This window comes from Aulonocara sp. 'chitande type north' Nkhata Bay, linkage group LG17 (assembly GCF_057382095.1).
Source record: "Aulonocara sp. 'chitande type north' Nkhata Bay isolate Kocher_YH1m ecotype deep benthic linkage group LG17, A_spYH_male_GT1.1, whole genome shotgun sequence".
NCBI classification, from domain to species: Eukaryota; Metazoa; Chordata; class Actinopteri; order Cichliformes; family Cichlidae; genus Aulonocara; species Aulonocara sp. 'chitande type north' Nkhata Bay.
This window is the reverse complement of record NC_141360.1, coordinates 11,024,087-11,040,727: the sequence shown is the minus strand read 5'-3', so window position 1 is coordinate 11,040,727 and position 16,641 is coordinate 11,024,087. Positions and strand designations below refer to the sequence as shown.

Below are 16,641 nucleotides of genomic sequence, written 5' to 3'. Positions count from 1 at the left end.
GTGTGTGTGTGTGTGTGTGTGTGTGTGTGTGTGCGCGCGAGAGAGAGAGACAGCATTATCCTGAGTAAAATAACCCCCTCCACCAGCGACCCCCAGGCACAAGCAAGTCTTTACATGACACTAATGCTTCTGTCTCTGTCTAGTCGCTGGGCACACCAGGAATCAAATCAAACACAGATCCAGAATCAACAACTTGATGGAAAAGATCAGGTAAGATAAAAAGTGTTTAGGCATCCGGCAGCGTGTTGGAGTGCAAGAGTACCTCTCCTCCTCTCTCGCTCTTGAAGGAGGCGTAGAGAAGTAAGAAGGTGCAGGCGGTGGAGGTGATTGTGGACTCCAAGCACCAAGAGGTCATACTCTGTGAGGTGAAGCAGATCCTGGAAAATATAAGCAAACAAAAACGTGCATGTAAAATCAACCTGCTCTAGAAATAGTGTTGGATACTGTATCTTAAAAATAAATACTAAACCGCTGAAATGTTTCAAACTACCACAGGCTACGAAGTTCTGTGGAGCAGTCGACAGCTTTCAGCAACTTTCTGCTCAGCGTTTCAGTTTGTTGTTGGGGCAAATTAACCCTAGAAACTGCATCCTTTAATTCAAGGTGTACAAAACAAACAAAGCTGCATTTAACCATCGTGAAGTTAAATAGTCTGCATGTTTTACTGTGAGATGATGTCTGGATCATAGATGTGAATTCATTTTTTCAAATAAAAATAACAGTTTAAAAATATACTATGTTGTCCCTGTATCGTATCAGTTACATATTGGGTTCAAATAAGCTGTGTCCCAGCCTACAGTAAAGCATTGACTTATGGTTTTACTGATATTTACACTTTTTAAAACACAGGTTTTGCATAAACTGAGTCTAGAGGACTCATTGGACCCTCACACAACTAAAATTTCATCTCAGTTTGAACAGAGTTTCATTTTCAGATAGAAGACAAACATGGTTTTTGCTGGGTTGGGCTACAACATACCTGCAGAATACCGTTAATGCAAAAATATAATTCCCAGTTAATGCATCCAAACCAATCTAACAGACCTGCTGTCAATTCTGAAATGAATCTCCTACATTGTCATTTTTTTGGTCAACATTGTGAAAAAGGCAACTGTGGCAGGAATGAGGCATGGCGTGACCACAACTCTGCATTCTCCAACATATTTTTTTTACGGTTGCGTTCTAACACACTTCCACGGCTGCAGCTCCCTAGCTGCCAGCCACACATACCCACAAAGACAACATGACAGGACCCTACACCAAGCTGGCGAGGCGTGACTGTGATGCCGTGCAGGTGCGTCTGCCTTCCCTGCCGCAACAATTCTACTTGTGGTTTTACTGAGGTCATAGTGGGTGGTGCTGGGGTACTGAGCAGCAGTATTTTTACAGTCTGTAATATTTTGATCCTTTTGTCTGTTAGAGAAAAGTCAAAAAGCAAAACCATTTCTGCCACTTTTAACTGGATTTTAACTATTCCAATACTTATTTAAAGGCTCTTATTGTCATTCCAGCAAATATTCGCATGAGGTGAAATTGTATTTTGCACTCAGGTGCTTGTTAAGCCCAACAACAAGAATAAAACACATCAAGAGCAATAAATACAAAAATACTGGCAGACACCAGTGCTGCCCCTCAGCCTACTAATAGATGCACGTATGATATATATTTGAAGATCCTAGATGACTTCCATCTTGAGTTATGGCATTCACAAGATTTTCAGAAAGCAGTGCATAATAAAAAGGCTGAGACCACAAGTGACCTCTTATCTTCCAAAGTGTCATCTCCACCTCTCATCCTGCTGCTGTCATTACACTGTCTTAACACACACCCTGCCACACTTCCACACTCGCTGTGTTATTAACTTACATGACCTTTGAAGTAGAGACCTACCAAATCTTTGAACCATAACCCAACCTTCTATAGTACGCTTGTAACCAAACGGAAAAAAGAAACCCACCCAAAAAACCCCCACAACACACACAGACATGTACATGTGACACAGTGTGTCATCACATGCTGCTCTGAGCTCAGACCAAGGGCTTTTTGTTCTGACTGCTCAACAATATGACTATTCTCATGGCTCATGACAAACACTGCTCTATTTAGACTCTGAGCATGCAGTGGGCACCCATGAATGTAAACACACACAGACAAATTAAAATCACAGTGAAAGGGCGCACAAGCACACTGCAAGTAAGAAACTGCTCACCTGCATCCACAAGTAGCCAAATACATGCACACAAACAAACTCATCCGTGCACAAAAGTGCACACAAAGGAGGAAACGGTTTAAAAAAAATAACCCTGAATGGGAAACGGAAACACACACACACACACACACACACACACACACACACACACACACACACACACACACACGAAAAACAAAAGGGAAAAAAAGAAAATTACAAGAGATGAACCTGAGTTTATCAAGGTGCGTACAACACATGTGACAGATGGTCACTGGGCTCAACATGCCTAAACAGCTCAATAATAACATGTTGGCAAGTCAAGAAAGATACTACATTTGTTCAGCTCATCACACACACACACAGTTCAAGGTGTGTGCATGAGGGGGAGCGAGAGAGAGAGATAAGTCTTTCTGTCTGTCTCTCTCTATCTCAGAATCTCTCCCTCCCTCTCCTGTCTTTCTCATCTCAGTCTGCATGGAACAGCAAGTTGACATGTTTTCTTTTTTCTCTGTTGTCCACATCACGCAGAGCTGAACAACAATATGAACTCCCATACCAGTCCTGTGGAGAGTTGACATAGCACTTGTGGATGTTGGTTTTGCCAGCGTAAATGTTATTTCAACAATGAAGGTGCAAGTAAATGAAAAGGCAAGCAGAGACGTGGGGATGTTTCCGGACATTAAACATCTCACTGTGGCGCAGTGATCTGGAATTTTTTTAAATACTGCATGAATCGATATTTTTGGTAATAAAATGGCCTGTTGAATTTAAATGTCAAACTCTTTGACATTTGAATCACGTGGCAGAAAATTTTAAAAAAGCAGCACTTCTATCTCCAGTGGGGAGACAGGTTAAATTATAAGGTGGGGCTGAGAAAGACAACATCCATGTTCTCTAACTAAATGCTGTACGTTAACTGTTAACTGTAGTTTTGTGGATAATCAAGAGAAATCAAGAATCATCATCACCTCAAAATCTATAATACATGCATCCATTCTCTTCCTCTTATCCTCTCAACACAGAGACAGACAACCATCCACACTCACATTCACACCTATGGACAATTTAGAATGACCTGTTAATCTAACCCCACTAACTGCATGTCTTTGGACTGTGAGAACCCAAGCAAACATCCAACATCCAGGCAGATATTAAAAAAAACATTACTGCAGCAAGAAGTTTTGGGTTTAACGTGTTACTATAATCAAAGTACATACTTAGAAAGGATAAGAGTGTGACGGTTAAGTGCTAACAGCATCAAGTACAGAAACAACCACATTATATTGCTAACACAAAGATAGCAAAGAACCCAGAAAGACGATAAAGCTGAGTTCATGCTAATCGCAGTCCAGCACCCAGACGCTGAACTTCAACAAAGGCATTGACATACAGCCAGACTTCCATTCTCCATTTCTACCTGTGCATGTTTCTAAAGTAGAATCACAATGGCTTTAAAGTCTATTAGGGATGTTTTCATGTTGTGTTGTCAGCTTTCTTCTTATGTAAACCCTAAAAGAAAGCTCTATGTGCGTCTACATTAGCAGAGAGATTTGTGTTGGTGTGTGGAACTGTAACCCAACCTTTATGTTATTAGCTGGTAATTACATGACGATGCATTTTAGGTCAATTCACGGAGTAACGAGAAAGTAATGTAACTAGTAGTGTAACAAATTACTTTCTCTTTAAGTAACATACTGCAAGAACAGTAAGAAGTAGCATGTAATACATTACTTTTTTGGAATAATGACCCCAACACTGGCAAAGGCTGTGTTAATGATGTTAGTTTAGTTAGGTTTGTTTTCACAAGCATGGATGGCTCAGAGGCACTGAACCTCATGTTGTTGTTCTAATATGAATAGGAAGGTTAGCAACACTGCACTGACTTCATTATGAATGGAGGATGGTCAAGAAAGAGGTAGGGGATAGTTCTTAGTTTTATCCTCCCATAACAGCAATTACAGTGTAACAAGAAGTGCAAACAACTCCTCACCATCACCTTAAGTATATATGTCAGACCTTACAGAGACTTTCCTTTACACTGAAAAAAAAATACACAGTGTACATCCTAAAGCATTAGCTACATGTAGATCTACGCTCAGAATTTCATCCATTTAATATTGAGAAAATATTTCACATAACAACTTATATCTACACTGTTTCATTTAAACGTGACTAGAATAGCCTTTTCTTGCGCAAGCTTTCTTGTATTTTCTCTATTATGCCTTCACTGTGCACAGATGCATTCTGGGTAAACATTAGCTAGAGGTAACGCAATAATTCATGTCTTATTGGCTCATGAATCTTGTCCCCTAGCCAAAGGCTGTGTACCATTCAGCATGAAGTTGGGTAATGGCTGAACAGCCTCCACATCGCTGTCCATTCAGGCCGGTGATGAAGTTTTATAAGGCTGCTTTAGTAGTCAGTCGTGGGAAACTGCCTTAATAACAACCACTATTTCAGTTGTTGGAATGCAAACATTGTGTGACTACTTAAAAAGGTCAGTTCATTCAAATTACAATGTATTTATCACTTACAGCTCACGGGGACAATAAAACACCTTTTATATTATTACTATCAATCATGTCACTTTCTCTAGAGAAACAAAGATGTTGTGCCCTCTGTATAGGTCTGTATAGATCTTCCAACTTAAATTAACTCAACATCTGATATATGATCATGCAAATCTCATTATCTGCTCAAACAACTGTTTTTAATTTTTTTTTAAATGTCCTCTGTAGTTCAAAATGTTTATCCAAATCATCAGTGGTGTCCTTTTGTGGTTCTTCTTGTATTTGATTTGTTTGTTTGTTTTTTCACCCAACTTAGGACAAGACCTACCAAAACTAAAAATATATACGTAAAAATGATAAAAGTATTATATGTCCTTTAAGCTGGCTCATACTGAAATGGATTCACTTGTCACACATTACTTTGAAGCCGATTGCCATTTGGTTGCCTAGGTAACCGATTCGGATCTCTAATCAGCGGTATCCCGCGCTCTCATTGGTAGCAATTTCAGTCATTTTTGGCATTTTTATACCATGTCTGAATACCATAGTTAAAATGATTAACAATCAACACTAAAACACTTCTAAAGCGTTGGCAGGTTAACTACCCACAGAAAACCTTTTCTTGAGCGCTAGAAAATGATGTTTACTTTCCAGTAAACATCATTTTCCTCAAGAGGTTTTCCTCTAAGCTTGTTGTTTTATATAATTTACAACAGCTTCACGAGTCATTTAAAAACTCGGATGCTAAAAAACATGTGGGTTGTGCTGCTGTGTGCGCACATGTACTTGTATTACCTCTACGCCATCATATTCCTGCTCCAGTGCTGTGCAGTACTGTGGCAGTCCCAGCTGACTCAACCATCGGGAAATAGACTGATGCTTCATGGTGACAGATCAACCACACAGATGCAGGCAGAGTTGACTCTTTCGGAGACTGAAACACAATTTTTTTTAAAAAGATCGAGAGAGAGGGAGAGAGAGAGAGAGAGAATATGTGTTTAATGAGCAGTTAAACATATAATACAATAATACAATTAAGTTGCAAATTTTAACACTACAAGTTGCCTATTTCAGTGTCGGATTTGGTGCTGTATGCAGTTTCTCACACATACACTAAGATTAATCAGTGTTTCTCTGCTTAGTGACCTTGTGTAACTAATGGCTCTGGAATTTGCCAGTTAATTATGAGCTGGACTGAATGGTGCAAAAGACTCGCAAACTATGATAAATATTTCCCAAACTAATTTCTGTGTGTGCCTGGATAATATCTGTCTGTATCTGTATGATATTAAACTGACAACTTTTCTTCAGTCTTACTCTTTATCGGTCTAATGAGCTGTTAGCAGTATCGCTACAGGACACCCCAGAGCGATGATGTCTCAATCTTAACTGATACTGATAATGCAAATCAAACTGTCTGTGCCTGTGCTGCCAGGGCCAAGATACACCCTGAAATCATTTTTAAAAATGAACATGATACTGGGGAATAACGCTGATATAACCAAAACGCCCTTACCGATTACCACCACACATCATTTTATCTGGAAGCCCAAGCTAACATTCACACATGAGCACAAGTCAAACATATAGTCAAACATAATAAAATGCATTCAGAAAGTATTCGCTTCCCTTGGATTTCACATTTTCTTATTTTGGAGCATTTTTGGTAACCTGTGTTCAGAATCACTCAATTCAGAATAACTCAAGAGCTCAATAGGAAACATTTGACTGATGAACAAATCTGTAATCGCTCTCTTTGCTGCACATCATTACGCTTTTTCTTTTTGAAAGCTAGTATCATTGTGTATCATCTGTGTGATCATATTATTTATATATTGTGTCATGTAGGTGGCAGAGTACATATGGGGTGGTATTGTGTTTCATGCATGTCTGTGTGTGTGAGTGGTGGCATGTCACATATAAAGACAGAACATCTAACAGCTTGTCAAGCAACGACGGAGTGACTGAGCACACGCAGCGACCCCCACCCACCCCAACCAATCACATTAAGTGACGTTATGAGGATTTACATTTTATCAGTGACATCCCCAAAGGTTGTCAGAACCTACCAACATCAACCAATGCTGGGATCCATCATCCATATTAATCTAACCTGTGTGTGCCATTATATAGATTAGAGAATAAGAGTCAGTCACGCAGTATAGGGACTCCATTCAGTGTCTAACACCATTTCCAGTTCAGCCCAATAGAGGTCATTTGAGAGAGTAATCTCTGTATATTACTCACCAGCATATATACAGTACATACTCTACACAGTGTATATTATAGGCATCAGAAAAAATATTCACTCCTCCTTAATCTGGATACTGAAGGAAGTTAACTACTGAAGGGATAGAAAAAAATAAACACTACATTTAACGCTCAGAAACATTTGCCTCACCTTCATTCAGCTATCTGGAGACAGGAGGGTTGCATTTCTAATCTGCTGACAACCAGTAATTAACTGTAAGTAACAATATCAAGAATATTTATGTTTATTTGAATGTGACTTATCTGTTTGACTTAAGTTTGACTTATCTGACTGTTTTAATTCGCTTAATGCGCCTTATGGTCCAAAAATACGGTAATAAACTCCAAAAACAACTGATTGTACGTTTAAGGCTTTTTGGATACGTCAGCAAACGTTAACACTGAGTATATTTTTTCATTTGTGCAAACATCATATAAAAAAAATGCTGTCAATAAAACTAGCCAATACTTATTTGATCCGGATATAAAATTCTCTATATGGCCATTAACTTACAGTGAAAGCATTTCTGTGCAAGCTCACCTATTCTCTCTCTGTGTGTGAGTGCACATACATACACAAATGCACAGTCATTCACTTTACTGTCCAATTTCATTATGGTATTATACTGCCGCTGCAAACACACACACTAATATAACTAATCTCCGTACATTATTTGTGAGTTGATCCATCAAGCTGTATTGTTTTCCTAAACATTACTCCAAGTCAATTTTATGAGTACAACTGTGCCACACAATGCAACAAGACACTAATGATGATTAAAGTCAGTAAAGGACTTGTATCACAAAGTAGCCCTATAGCATCTACAGACACAGCAAACAAATTATCTAAATGGCAGAGCTTCCTCGTTGTCAGTGTCCATAGTCCACAGTTGTGGTGGTGAGGGGGGGGTGTGCTCCACTCTGACACTGGTGAATACGGTGCGTCTTCACTCCAATCTTCAAATGTAGGGTTCGTGGCTGGATCTTCAGAGACTAAAGATTGCTCAGTATCCCTGGTACCAAGTACCAAATATGTACCAAGTTCTGTCACTCTGATGGTTGATTGAGCAGAAGGGCTGGAAGATGCCATTTTCATGGAGAATTTCAAGCCCAACAGATGGGAATTACCGTTCTTTTCCAAAGTTGCAGCTGCTAGAGACACAGTGGCCCACTCTACGGTTTTTGAAAATTGCTGCCACACCTACCCGCACCCTTTAAGATCAACCCACTTCCAGATCACGCCCCCCTTCTGTTATTTTAAAAAGAAGACCGCCGTCTCATTCCTTCAAACCTTTTTTTTTTTAGCTCAACAACAGAGAGAAGTATGGCCTCTACAGCCCTGCGCCACCCTGCGGAGGAGGAGGAAAGTTCTGCGGACGAGGGCACAATATTACCTGACACGCGCGGTTCCTATCGCCCCTTGGAAAAGCCGCAGCAAGCGGACGAGCTTGACGGTTGGGCATCTTCTTTGTTCATCGATACCGTGAAAACCGCGGTGTATCATCTTGTCAACCTAGTAATCAACAAGTACCTCACTGACGAATGCAACGGTTGTATGTCCGATCAACCCCGCCAGAAACAGCACGAGTGTACGCGAGTGTTGGAGGATGACTTTTACGCTGAAAATTATTACAGCATCAGAAAAAGACTCCTCACCCCTCGTTTCATTCCATCCATTCAACGGCTGCTGATTGCTCGCAACATCAAAATTGACGACGTCAAAGTCTGCATGGTGGCGGAAACTCTCTTGCACGAACTGAAATCGGAAAGGAAAGTCTTTGACGCCATCGCCGAGGCATACACCAAACTGGTAGGGTTGGACATGGTGAAAATCAGACAGCTACGGTTGGTCGCAGAGTGTTACAAAGGTGGCTGCTAATTTTTTCTCTGAAAGACTGATTTTTTCATTCTTAGAACGTGTAACCAACATTTTACCAAACCATGTATTCTACATTTAGTGCATTTAAAAAGAAAATGTACCCACGTAACCGGTGATGAATTGTGAAGTTACAATTCTTTTCTGAAAAAGCATTTTTATTTTTGTATATAAATAAATGTTGATGTTGTGCTATGGGATTGTATGTTTCAATTTTACTTATAATGTACCAAATCACTACAACAGGCGGCTCAAGACGATGCCATCCAGAGTAAGGATCTTGTTAGCCACAGTGTTTCTAAGATTTTTACGCCCCGTTACAATAACCTCAGTTCTATCTGAACTTAGAAGCAGAAAATTAAAGCTCATTATGTGTCTAAGACATCCCGGCGGTTTAACCAATAAAAGCGGGTATCATATGCATAGCAGTGAAAATGTATGCTATGCTATGCCTTCTAAAGCACGTATAATGTAAACAAAACTGGTCTTTGCACAGAAGCCTGTGGAGCTTCATAATTAACCTCAGTGTGTGAAGAGGACTCTCCATTTAATAATAGCTGTAATAACATGTTATGGCCAACGGTGTTAAACGCTGCACTTGGGTCTAGCAGGGAAGATTTCAACATTTCAATATGAATGAAGGCTGAAAACTGATTAGATTAATGTCTGATGATCTTTTCTGTGCTTCTTCAAGTTTGTAACACCAAACATATTAAAGGATGATATAAGGTTCATAGGAAGAGTTTAATTAGACACACATTTACTATTTTTCTTTATACTCTTTCTTTCTTGATGTTTAATATGCTTACTATCAGAGGAGAAAATGACCCTTGTGTAGTTTAAAAACTTTTTATTTAATCAAACTGTAATGTTGTTGAACTCTGACGGACGTGTCTTTTAATCTTGTCAACAGTCCTTAATCACCTAAATGTGCCATTTCTCATCTTGTAAAATGTTCCCTCTGCTTCTGTTGCACATCTCCCCGGACACTCTCTGCTTCACCTGTCCTGTGCAGGTGGTCCAACCCCTGCCTGCCTCCTTAAACTGGGGTGTTTAAATCTCTTTACCTCTGTTGTGAACTTCACACAAAGTTTGTGGTAACAAAATCAAACTGAGGAGGATCTCGTTTGAAAAAAAACCACACAGTCACGAGACAAAATAAAAACAGACTGCTCAAAGCAGAGCCCTCGCAGCTGGTAGTACAAAAACACAGTGACAACATGCGTATTAGATACCCTCAGTGCCAAAAGCATAAATATGAAAAAGGTGGGATCACCAAGAATATCCTAAAAACGGCGTTGAGGTGGGTGTTACAGTGAAAAAACAAAAAGCAGCCAAATTTTCATCTGAAAATGTTGAATTTTAGTAAAAACAATGCTCTGTAGTTTGATACTGGCGTTACAGACAAAGCGGATGTTTAAAGCCTTTGGACGCTCATTTGAAATGCACTCATTCTCCTTATCAGCTGGAAATATTAAAGCCGTAAAATGACTTTTTCGAACGGATAAAAACTATTGAACAACAGCAATGATGAGCCTGTTCCAGAATTTGAATGTACATGTGTTGAAGGTGCGGGTCTTGTTGAATTATTAAACATACTTTCTTTAATTTTTCGAGCCACAAAAACAACAACTTTTAATTTTCTTCTGCTTGAGTATCGGCCTCGGGTAGTTCTACTTATCATTGCTCAGTCAGTTGTCTGTTTGTGCTACTTTTTTCAAGGAGCAGCGGATTACTGGTAAGGGTGACTTTATGTGTTTAGTTACTTAAGTGGAAGTACTGTGGATAGTGTTACCTTACATACATAGATCTACCAGTACAGCTTCTGAGGTAACTGTTTACAAAATGTTATATTCTATCCACAAATTCTTTGCAATTTTACATTGATAAACATTATCCTTAACACATTTGGCCCACATAAAGTACTATGGCCACCACACTGTCATTTAGAATTGTTTAAATAACTCGTGTCTTAAGTCATGCCAAATAACAAAAGTCGCATGGTTCACTTTTATATCACAAAATGTTAGAAATATAAGTCGTTCATAACAAACTGAAAGGCTGGGAGTTTAAAATGCAAACCGATGGAAGCAGAAGTAGAAGACTATAATGTCACAGAGCACACGGTGTCTATTATTGTGTAGACATTTATAAATAAGAGCTTAATAAAGATGCTTAATTTCTTAAGAAATAAACAGGTGGAGTGATCTTTATCAAAAGTGGATGTTGCATCTGTGGCTAAACCCCTGTACCCAAAAACTTTAAAAATCTACTGTGTGTGAGGCTGTGTAAGTAAAGCTTGCCCTTCACACCCGCGTGTAACAAACCATTTGTTGGGGGTTGTGGATTTGACACCTCAGCATTGTGAAAGTGGGGAAACATGTTTCTGGCTGTGCATAAGATTTCTGCTTACAACTTACAATCTCAGTTCTAAATGAAATTCAGATGTTTTTTTTAAGTATGGCTAATGTATTATTTGACTTCTAAGGCCCACACACACACACACACACACACACACACACACACACACACACACACACACACACACACACACACGAACAACAACAACACGGAGAAGAAGAAGAGGGGGTCGTTTTACAATGCATCATAAAAACGCAATCATTCATCTTCCAACTGTATCTTTCTGTTCTGGCTTTAGAATCATTGGTTGTTTACTGAGCCGTACTTTGGGAGTCATACTGTTGTGATACTGGGGAAAAAGGGTAATGTTTGATAGACTAAACCCTTACACACATAACTTGAAAAACCTAAAGAGTGTGTGAGACTGCTAGCTGCGTTGTTCAGCAATAAACGTATCTACAAATGTGTTAGTAAAGAGTGACTTGTACTTCTGTCCCATTAAGCAATGGTTTAACAAATTTCACTGCAAACTATAAAAGGAATCTGGATTTAAATAGAACATAGTAGTGCAGGAAACACTAGTATGTGTCTATGGAACAAATCTCCTTCAGCGTTCAAATGACCAAAGTGAGGCCTACAGGCGTTTCTCTCAGTTGGTTGTGTTCAGGGAAAAAGCAGCTAAATGTGACTGCTCCACATTGTTAGTGGGTTAACTCTGGATATCTGTAGGTTTTGTCAAACTTGGAGTGAACAAAAGCAGAAAAACAGTAAAAGATGCAGACGGTGAAAGTCTGGTTTATTTCATGAACACAATGAAACATTTTACAGTCCACAGAGCAAAGTAGCACACATGATAAATAGATACACATAACACGGACAGTGAGAAGTAAAACTCGTCGTCTTACCACATGTTATATTCTGTAAACTTAAAATAAACCACAGAAATTAGAGTTTAGTGTTTTAAAGTCATTATTAAAAGCATGAGTCAACATTACTGAAGTGACACTTTAACGATGCTTCATATGATCGTGTTTATGATGATAAAACATGTTCTCTCATTAGTAGTTGTCTGCGCTGTCACTTGTCATGAAAATGTCCTGAGTCAGGGTTCCTCTTCAATTACCATTGATCATTAATAGGACGCACAAAAGATTTGTTGCATTATCCCCATAAACAACACGCTTTTATAGAAATCATTGTGACACAGATATTTAGATTCTTGCTTCACAATGTGCACGAACTCAAAATCTTTAGTTTCATATTTATAAAGTATCGCAAAGAATACACTTATACCATTGTATGAGCTACACTTCTTGTGAAAAACTGATTGGTAATGCGTTAGAGAAAAGCTCCTGCTGTGACCTTCCTTCTGTGAGGGCACACACTCACTCACACTCACACACACAGAGAGAGAGAGAGACAGAGAGAGAGAGAGACAGAGAGAGAGAGAGAGAGAGAGAGAGACAGAGAGACAGAGAGAGAGACAGAGAGAGAGAGAGAGACAGAGAGAGAGAGAGAGAGACAGAGAGAGAGAGAGAGAGAGACAGAGAGAGACAGAGAGAGAGACAGAGAGAGAGAGAGAGAGACAGAGAGAGAGAGGGGGGGGGGGGATTTTCACTTGTTGTTGGCTTTAATATGAACAGTCACATAAAATTCATTCCAGTTTTTTTTTTTGCCTTTGCTTCAATTAAGATGTTTCTTTAAATCTACAACAGCTTCCTTTTCAAAGAAGTTTACTGACATAGTAAGGAAGTAGCTAGGGACCTCAGTAAGTATGAGCAACAATAGCTTAGGGACAGTTTCTACAATAAACAGGATTTCATCATCTGCTGTTCGTATTAAAAACAATTCAGCAGACCCTCAGAGTGCGGATACAAACTGTTTTCAGCTGTAGAGGTAGAGGTACGCTTCATGTACTTATCAACATACAGTTTAGCGGAGTGGATTAGAGTGCATTGGTGCTTGGGCCTCTTTTATTTAGCACGGTTATACCATTGTGAATTTAGCTATACGAATATGCTCAAGAGTCTATCATATGTTTGACATGGAACTAAAAATTCGAAAATATATATTTTTTTAAATCAGTAACTTTGCAAATTTGGAGGAAATGTTTTCGGACAACATATGTGTCACGTTTTAAAACAGGTTTTGAATAATTAGCACTGACATACAGACATTTATGTCCTGGGTATAACAGACATGCTTACCTTGTGAAAGGCCCTCGGATTTCTTGGAGCAGAGAAACACTCTGTATTGTTGCTTTTCTCTATTGTATAAGCAACGCCCGACTGCCAGAAACGCTCTGTGTGGTTAGCAAAGTCGGCTCCAACGCACGTTCAAGTGAAAAAATAAAAAGTTAAAATGATATACCTTGCGGCAGTTGTGAAGTAGTGTGGAAGATACTGTGTGTCTGATGGGGTGTTTTTATATAGGTGGGGCTACTTTCAGTTGACCTCTGAGATGTAGAGATAAAAGAGCATGATGTAAGGAAGAAAGGTGGCAGGCCTTTGGAGACTCTGTTGGACATGGTTTCTGTTGGCCTCTGACATGATAAGACTAGTTGCATTAAAGCCATTAACTGTTTGTGAAGAAACATCTTTGGGCTGAGATGCTCTTGATAAGGAGCATCTTTTGTTGCTTTGTAGACTGTTGGGCACCTAACTGCACCCCCTCTGATTAGCTATGTGTAATCATCGAGTCTAACTGTTGCAGACTAGTAGATAATTATAAGACTAGTTGCATTAAAGCCATTAACTGTTTGTGAAGAAACACCTTTGGGCTGGGATACTCTTGATAAGGGCTCCTCTTTTGTTGCTTCATCCCTTTTTACAGACTGTTGGGAGCCTAACTGTACCCCCTCTGTCTAACTGTTACAGAGTGCGCCTAGGTGTGAATATGTGTTTTTAGAAGTATCACAGTTTATTTCTAAAAGAATACATGTTGTTTGCGGTGCTCTATTTAAAACTATTGGCCTGTGAAACTTTTAGAAAAGTGAAATGCCTCTAAAGTAGTTAAATCATCTATGTGTAATCATCGAGTCCAACTGTTGCAGACTAGTAGATAATTATAAGACTAGTTGCATTAAAGCCACATTGAGGTTGATACAGCGCTAGTGTGAATATGTACTTTTAGAAGTATCACAGTTTATTTCTAAAGGGATACATGTTGTTTGTGGTGCTCTATTTAAAAACTACTAGCCTGTGAAACTATTAGAAAAGTGAAATCTTCCTAAACTAGCTAAATTAAATGCTGTGTGGGAATACCCGGTTTTTAGAAGTATCACTGTTTATTTCTAAAGGGATACCTGTTATTTGCGGCCCTCTGTTTGAAAACTATTTGCTCCTAAATAGCACTGAAGAAAATGCAAAAGGCTCCTAACTAGTTAAAATACCCCTAAAGTAGTTCAATTAAATCATCTATGTCTAAATAACAGAACTCTGAGACCTATACAATCCTTTAAAAAGAGTTTAATTAAAACACATAATGGTTTCATTAAATAATACGCTATTAAACACATGTGAACTCATATGACCCCTGGACCCACATGCACGTGCAAAAAGTCCGTTCTCGCGCACGTGCACACGCACATGGACGCGGCGGGGGATAGGGGAGGGGGGGAAATGCCCGCGGGGGTGGGGGCAAAAAAGCTATAGGTATATTACTACTGTCCAGTCATCCAGTTTATGATACATTAGCAGACAATCCAGAGGCTTAAAACTCGTTGAGAGGTTTTTTTCTAAAACCACATTATGAGATCACTAGCATAAGCTTTTTAAATTTGTTCCCAATTTTAATCTACTTTTCTAGCATGCTTTATGTGAAGCAACTCGCAAGAACAAACAGAAATTGATCTAAGTGAGGTTCACAAACTGTCCATTTCACTTTCGCTTGTTAACAGATCGAGAAAGGTCGACGTAACGTGGTTACTATAAAAATTTGCCATCCAGTCTTGGAAATTTAATGACTGGGTTAACTGAGCTTGTGCAGTACAAGGATGCTAGTGAACCAGTGTTGGCCACACCCCGTCTACTACTGATATCAAGACCTTTTCACTGCATCTTTCAGCCAGATGCTTCGTGTAACAACTGAGTAGCGTAGACTATTGAACAGCTGTATATCATTTTAAAGTGTTGAGGCTTCTCCCAGATATTGCGAGTGGTTTATCTCATAAAGATTTTACAAGGCTCCACATGGCTGCTGGAAGATAACAGAGTCTTTCCAGATGATCCCAAAATCTAGGAACAAATCTGAAAACTGTGGTGGAGGTTTAAGGGAGTTGGATAAGTTGGGGAAAAACGTCATATATTGCATGCCCTTCTTGCCTTCATAAGGCAGTTCGATAGAGATGACAACAACTGGGCAAAGAGAAAGGTCTCATCAGAAATTTCTGGGATGTCTTTTCTACATTTTTCTTTAATATACAAAGAATGGGATCTGCTAGCATATTCCCAATAGAGCTGCCAGAACATAAAAGCTCAGAAGAAACCAGCACATGAGTACAAATAAAGTGAGCAGTAAAGAATCATACTGGAATTTCCAGTAGAACCAGGCAACAAGTTCACCATCAAGAAAACTACACTCTGTCCCTTGAGAGTTCTTCTTCCTCTCCTCTCCACTTCCTGTTGGTTTGACCTCAGCTGTTTCCCATGACCACATTTCTCTGGGGCGCTGTCACAGCATGCATTTTTACTATAGCATATAAATAGTCTCCCTTGCTGTATGATCTAAAGAGGCCAGGCTATTTGATAGATACTTACCGAATACCAAAGCAGCTATGGCAAACAACAAATTCAAAGGCCAGAGAAGCCAAGACAGCATTAGAGGACAATTTCCCTTTCCCCCCCAGCCACTGTCTAAAGCCTGTATTGGCTGCCTTTTATACTCCAAGGGCATCCATTTTGCCAATCACATTAGACTGACACAATCCAACCAATTGAATTAAGCTGCAAAAATAACATCAGCATCATCACCAAGGCAATTCCAGCTCCTGTTACTCAGCATCGCAGCAAAGTGTTTGATTATTTTAAATGAAGGGCACTGGGCAGAGAGAAGATGCTTTCCCCTCACATAGAACAAAAGGCCAACATTCCAGGTGGCAGGTAAGGTTTCTTCACGTTTGTCTGCTGAAACGCATCCACCAATTTCAGCTCACTTTGCACATTTTTCAAATGTCATACTCTTTATGCTACTATGCTATTAGCTGGAAAAATGCAAAAACAACTGGGGGAATTTTAGTTTTTTTTAAAAAGGGTGGGGCCACTTATAGAAGCAATACATAGCAAGAGACATAATCATAATAATGAGGTATTAAAACAAACTTTTGCTATTATAAAAAGGAAAAGAAAACCTTATTTTTTCTATTGTTTCTATATGGTGTGCTATTTGTAAAACACCTACCCTTAGTTATGGTAATGCGTTACTGGAAGACAAACAGTTGGACCCAGGCAGCTCCC

General features: G+C 39.3%; 1 protein-coding gene and 1 pseudogene across 2 annotated transcripts in view; one reads left to right on the top strand and one right to left on the bottom strand.

Moving 5' to 3' along the window:
* bcar3 (BCAR3 adaptor protein, NSP family member) overlaps positions 1–16,641 on the bottom strand; it is an 86,153-nt gene that overhangs the window by 67,024 nt on the left and 2,488 nt on the right. For both annotated transcript variants that reach the window (XM_086269141.1, XM_086269142.1), the window contains 2 exons: positions 5,497–5,635; positions 263–377 (listed from right to left, as the gene is read on the bottom strand). In XM_086269141.1, coding sequence (XP_086125267.1) covers positions 263–377; positions 5,497–5,586 — 205 coding nt within the window. In that variant the 5' untranslated portion in view covers positions 5,587–5,635. The remainder of the gene's footprint in view (positions 1–262; positions 378–5,496; positions 5,636–16,641) is intronic.
* On the top strand, positions 8,046–8,830 carry LOC147309682 (uncharacterized; annotated as a pseudogene).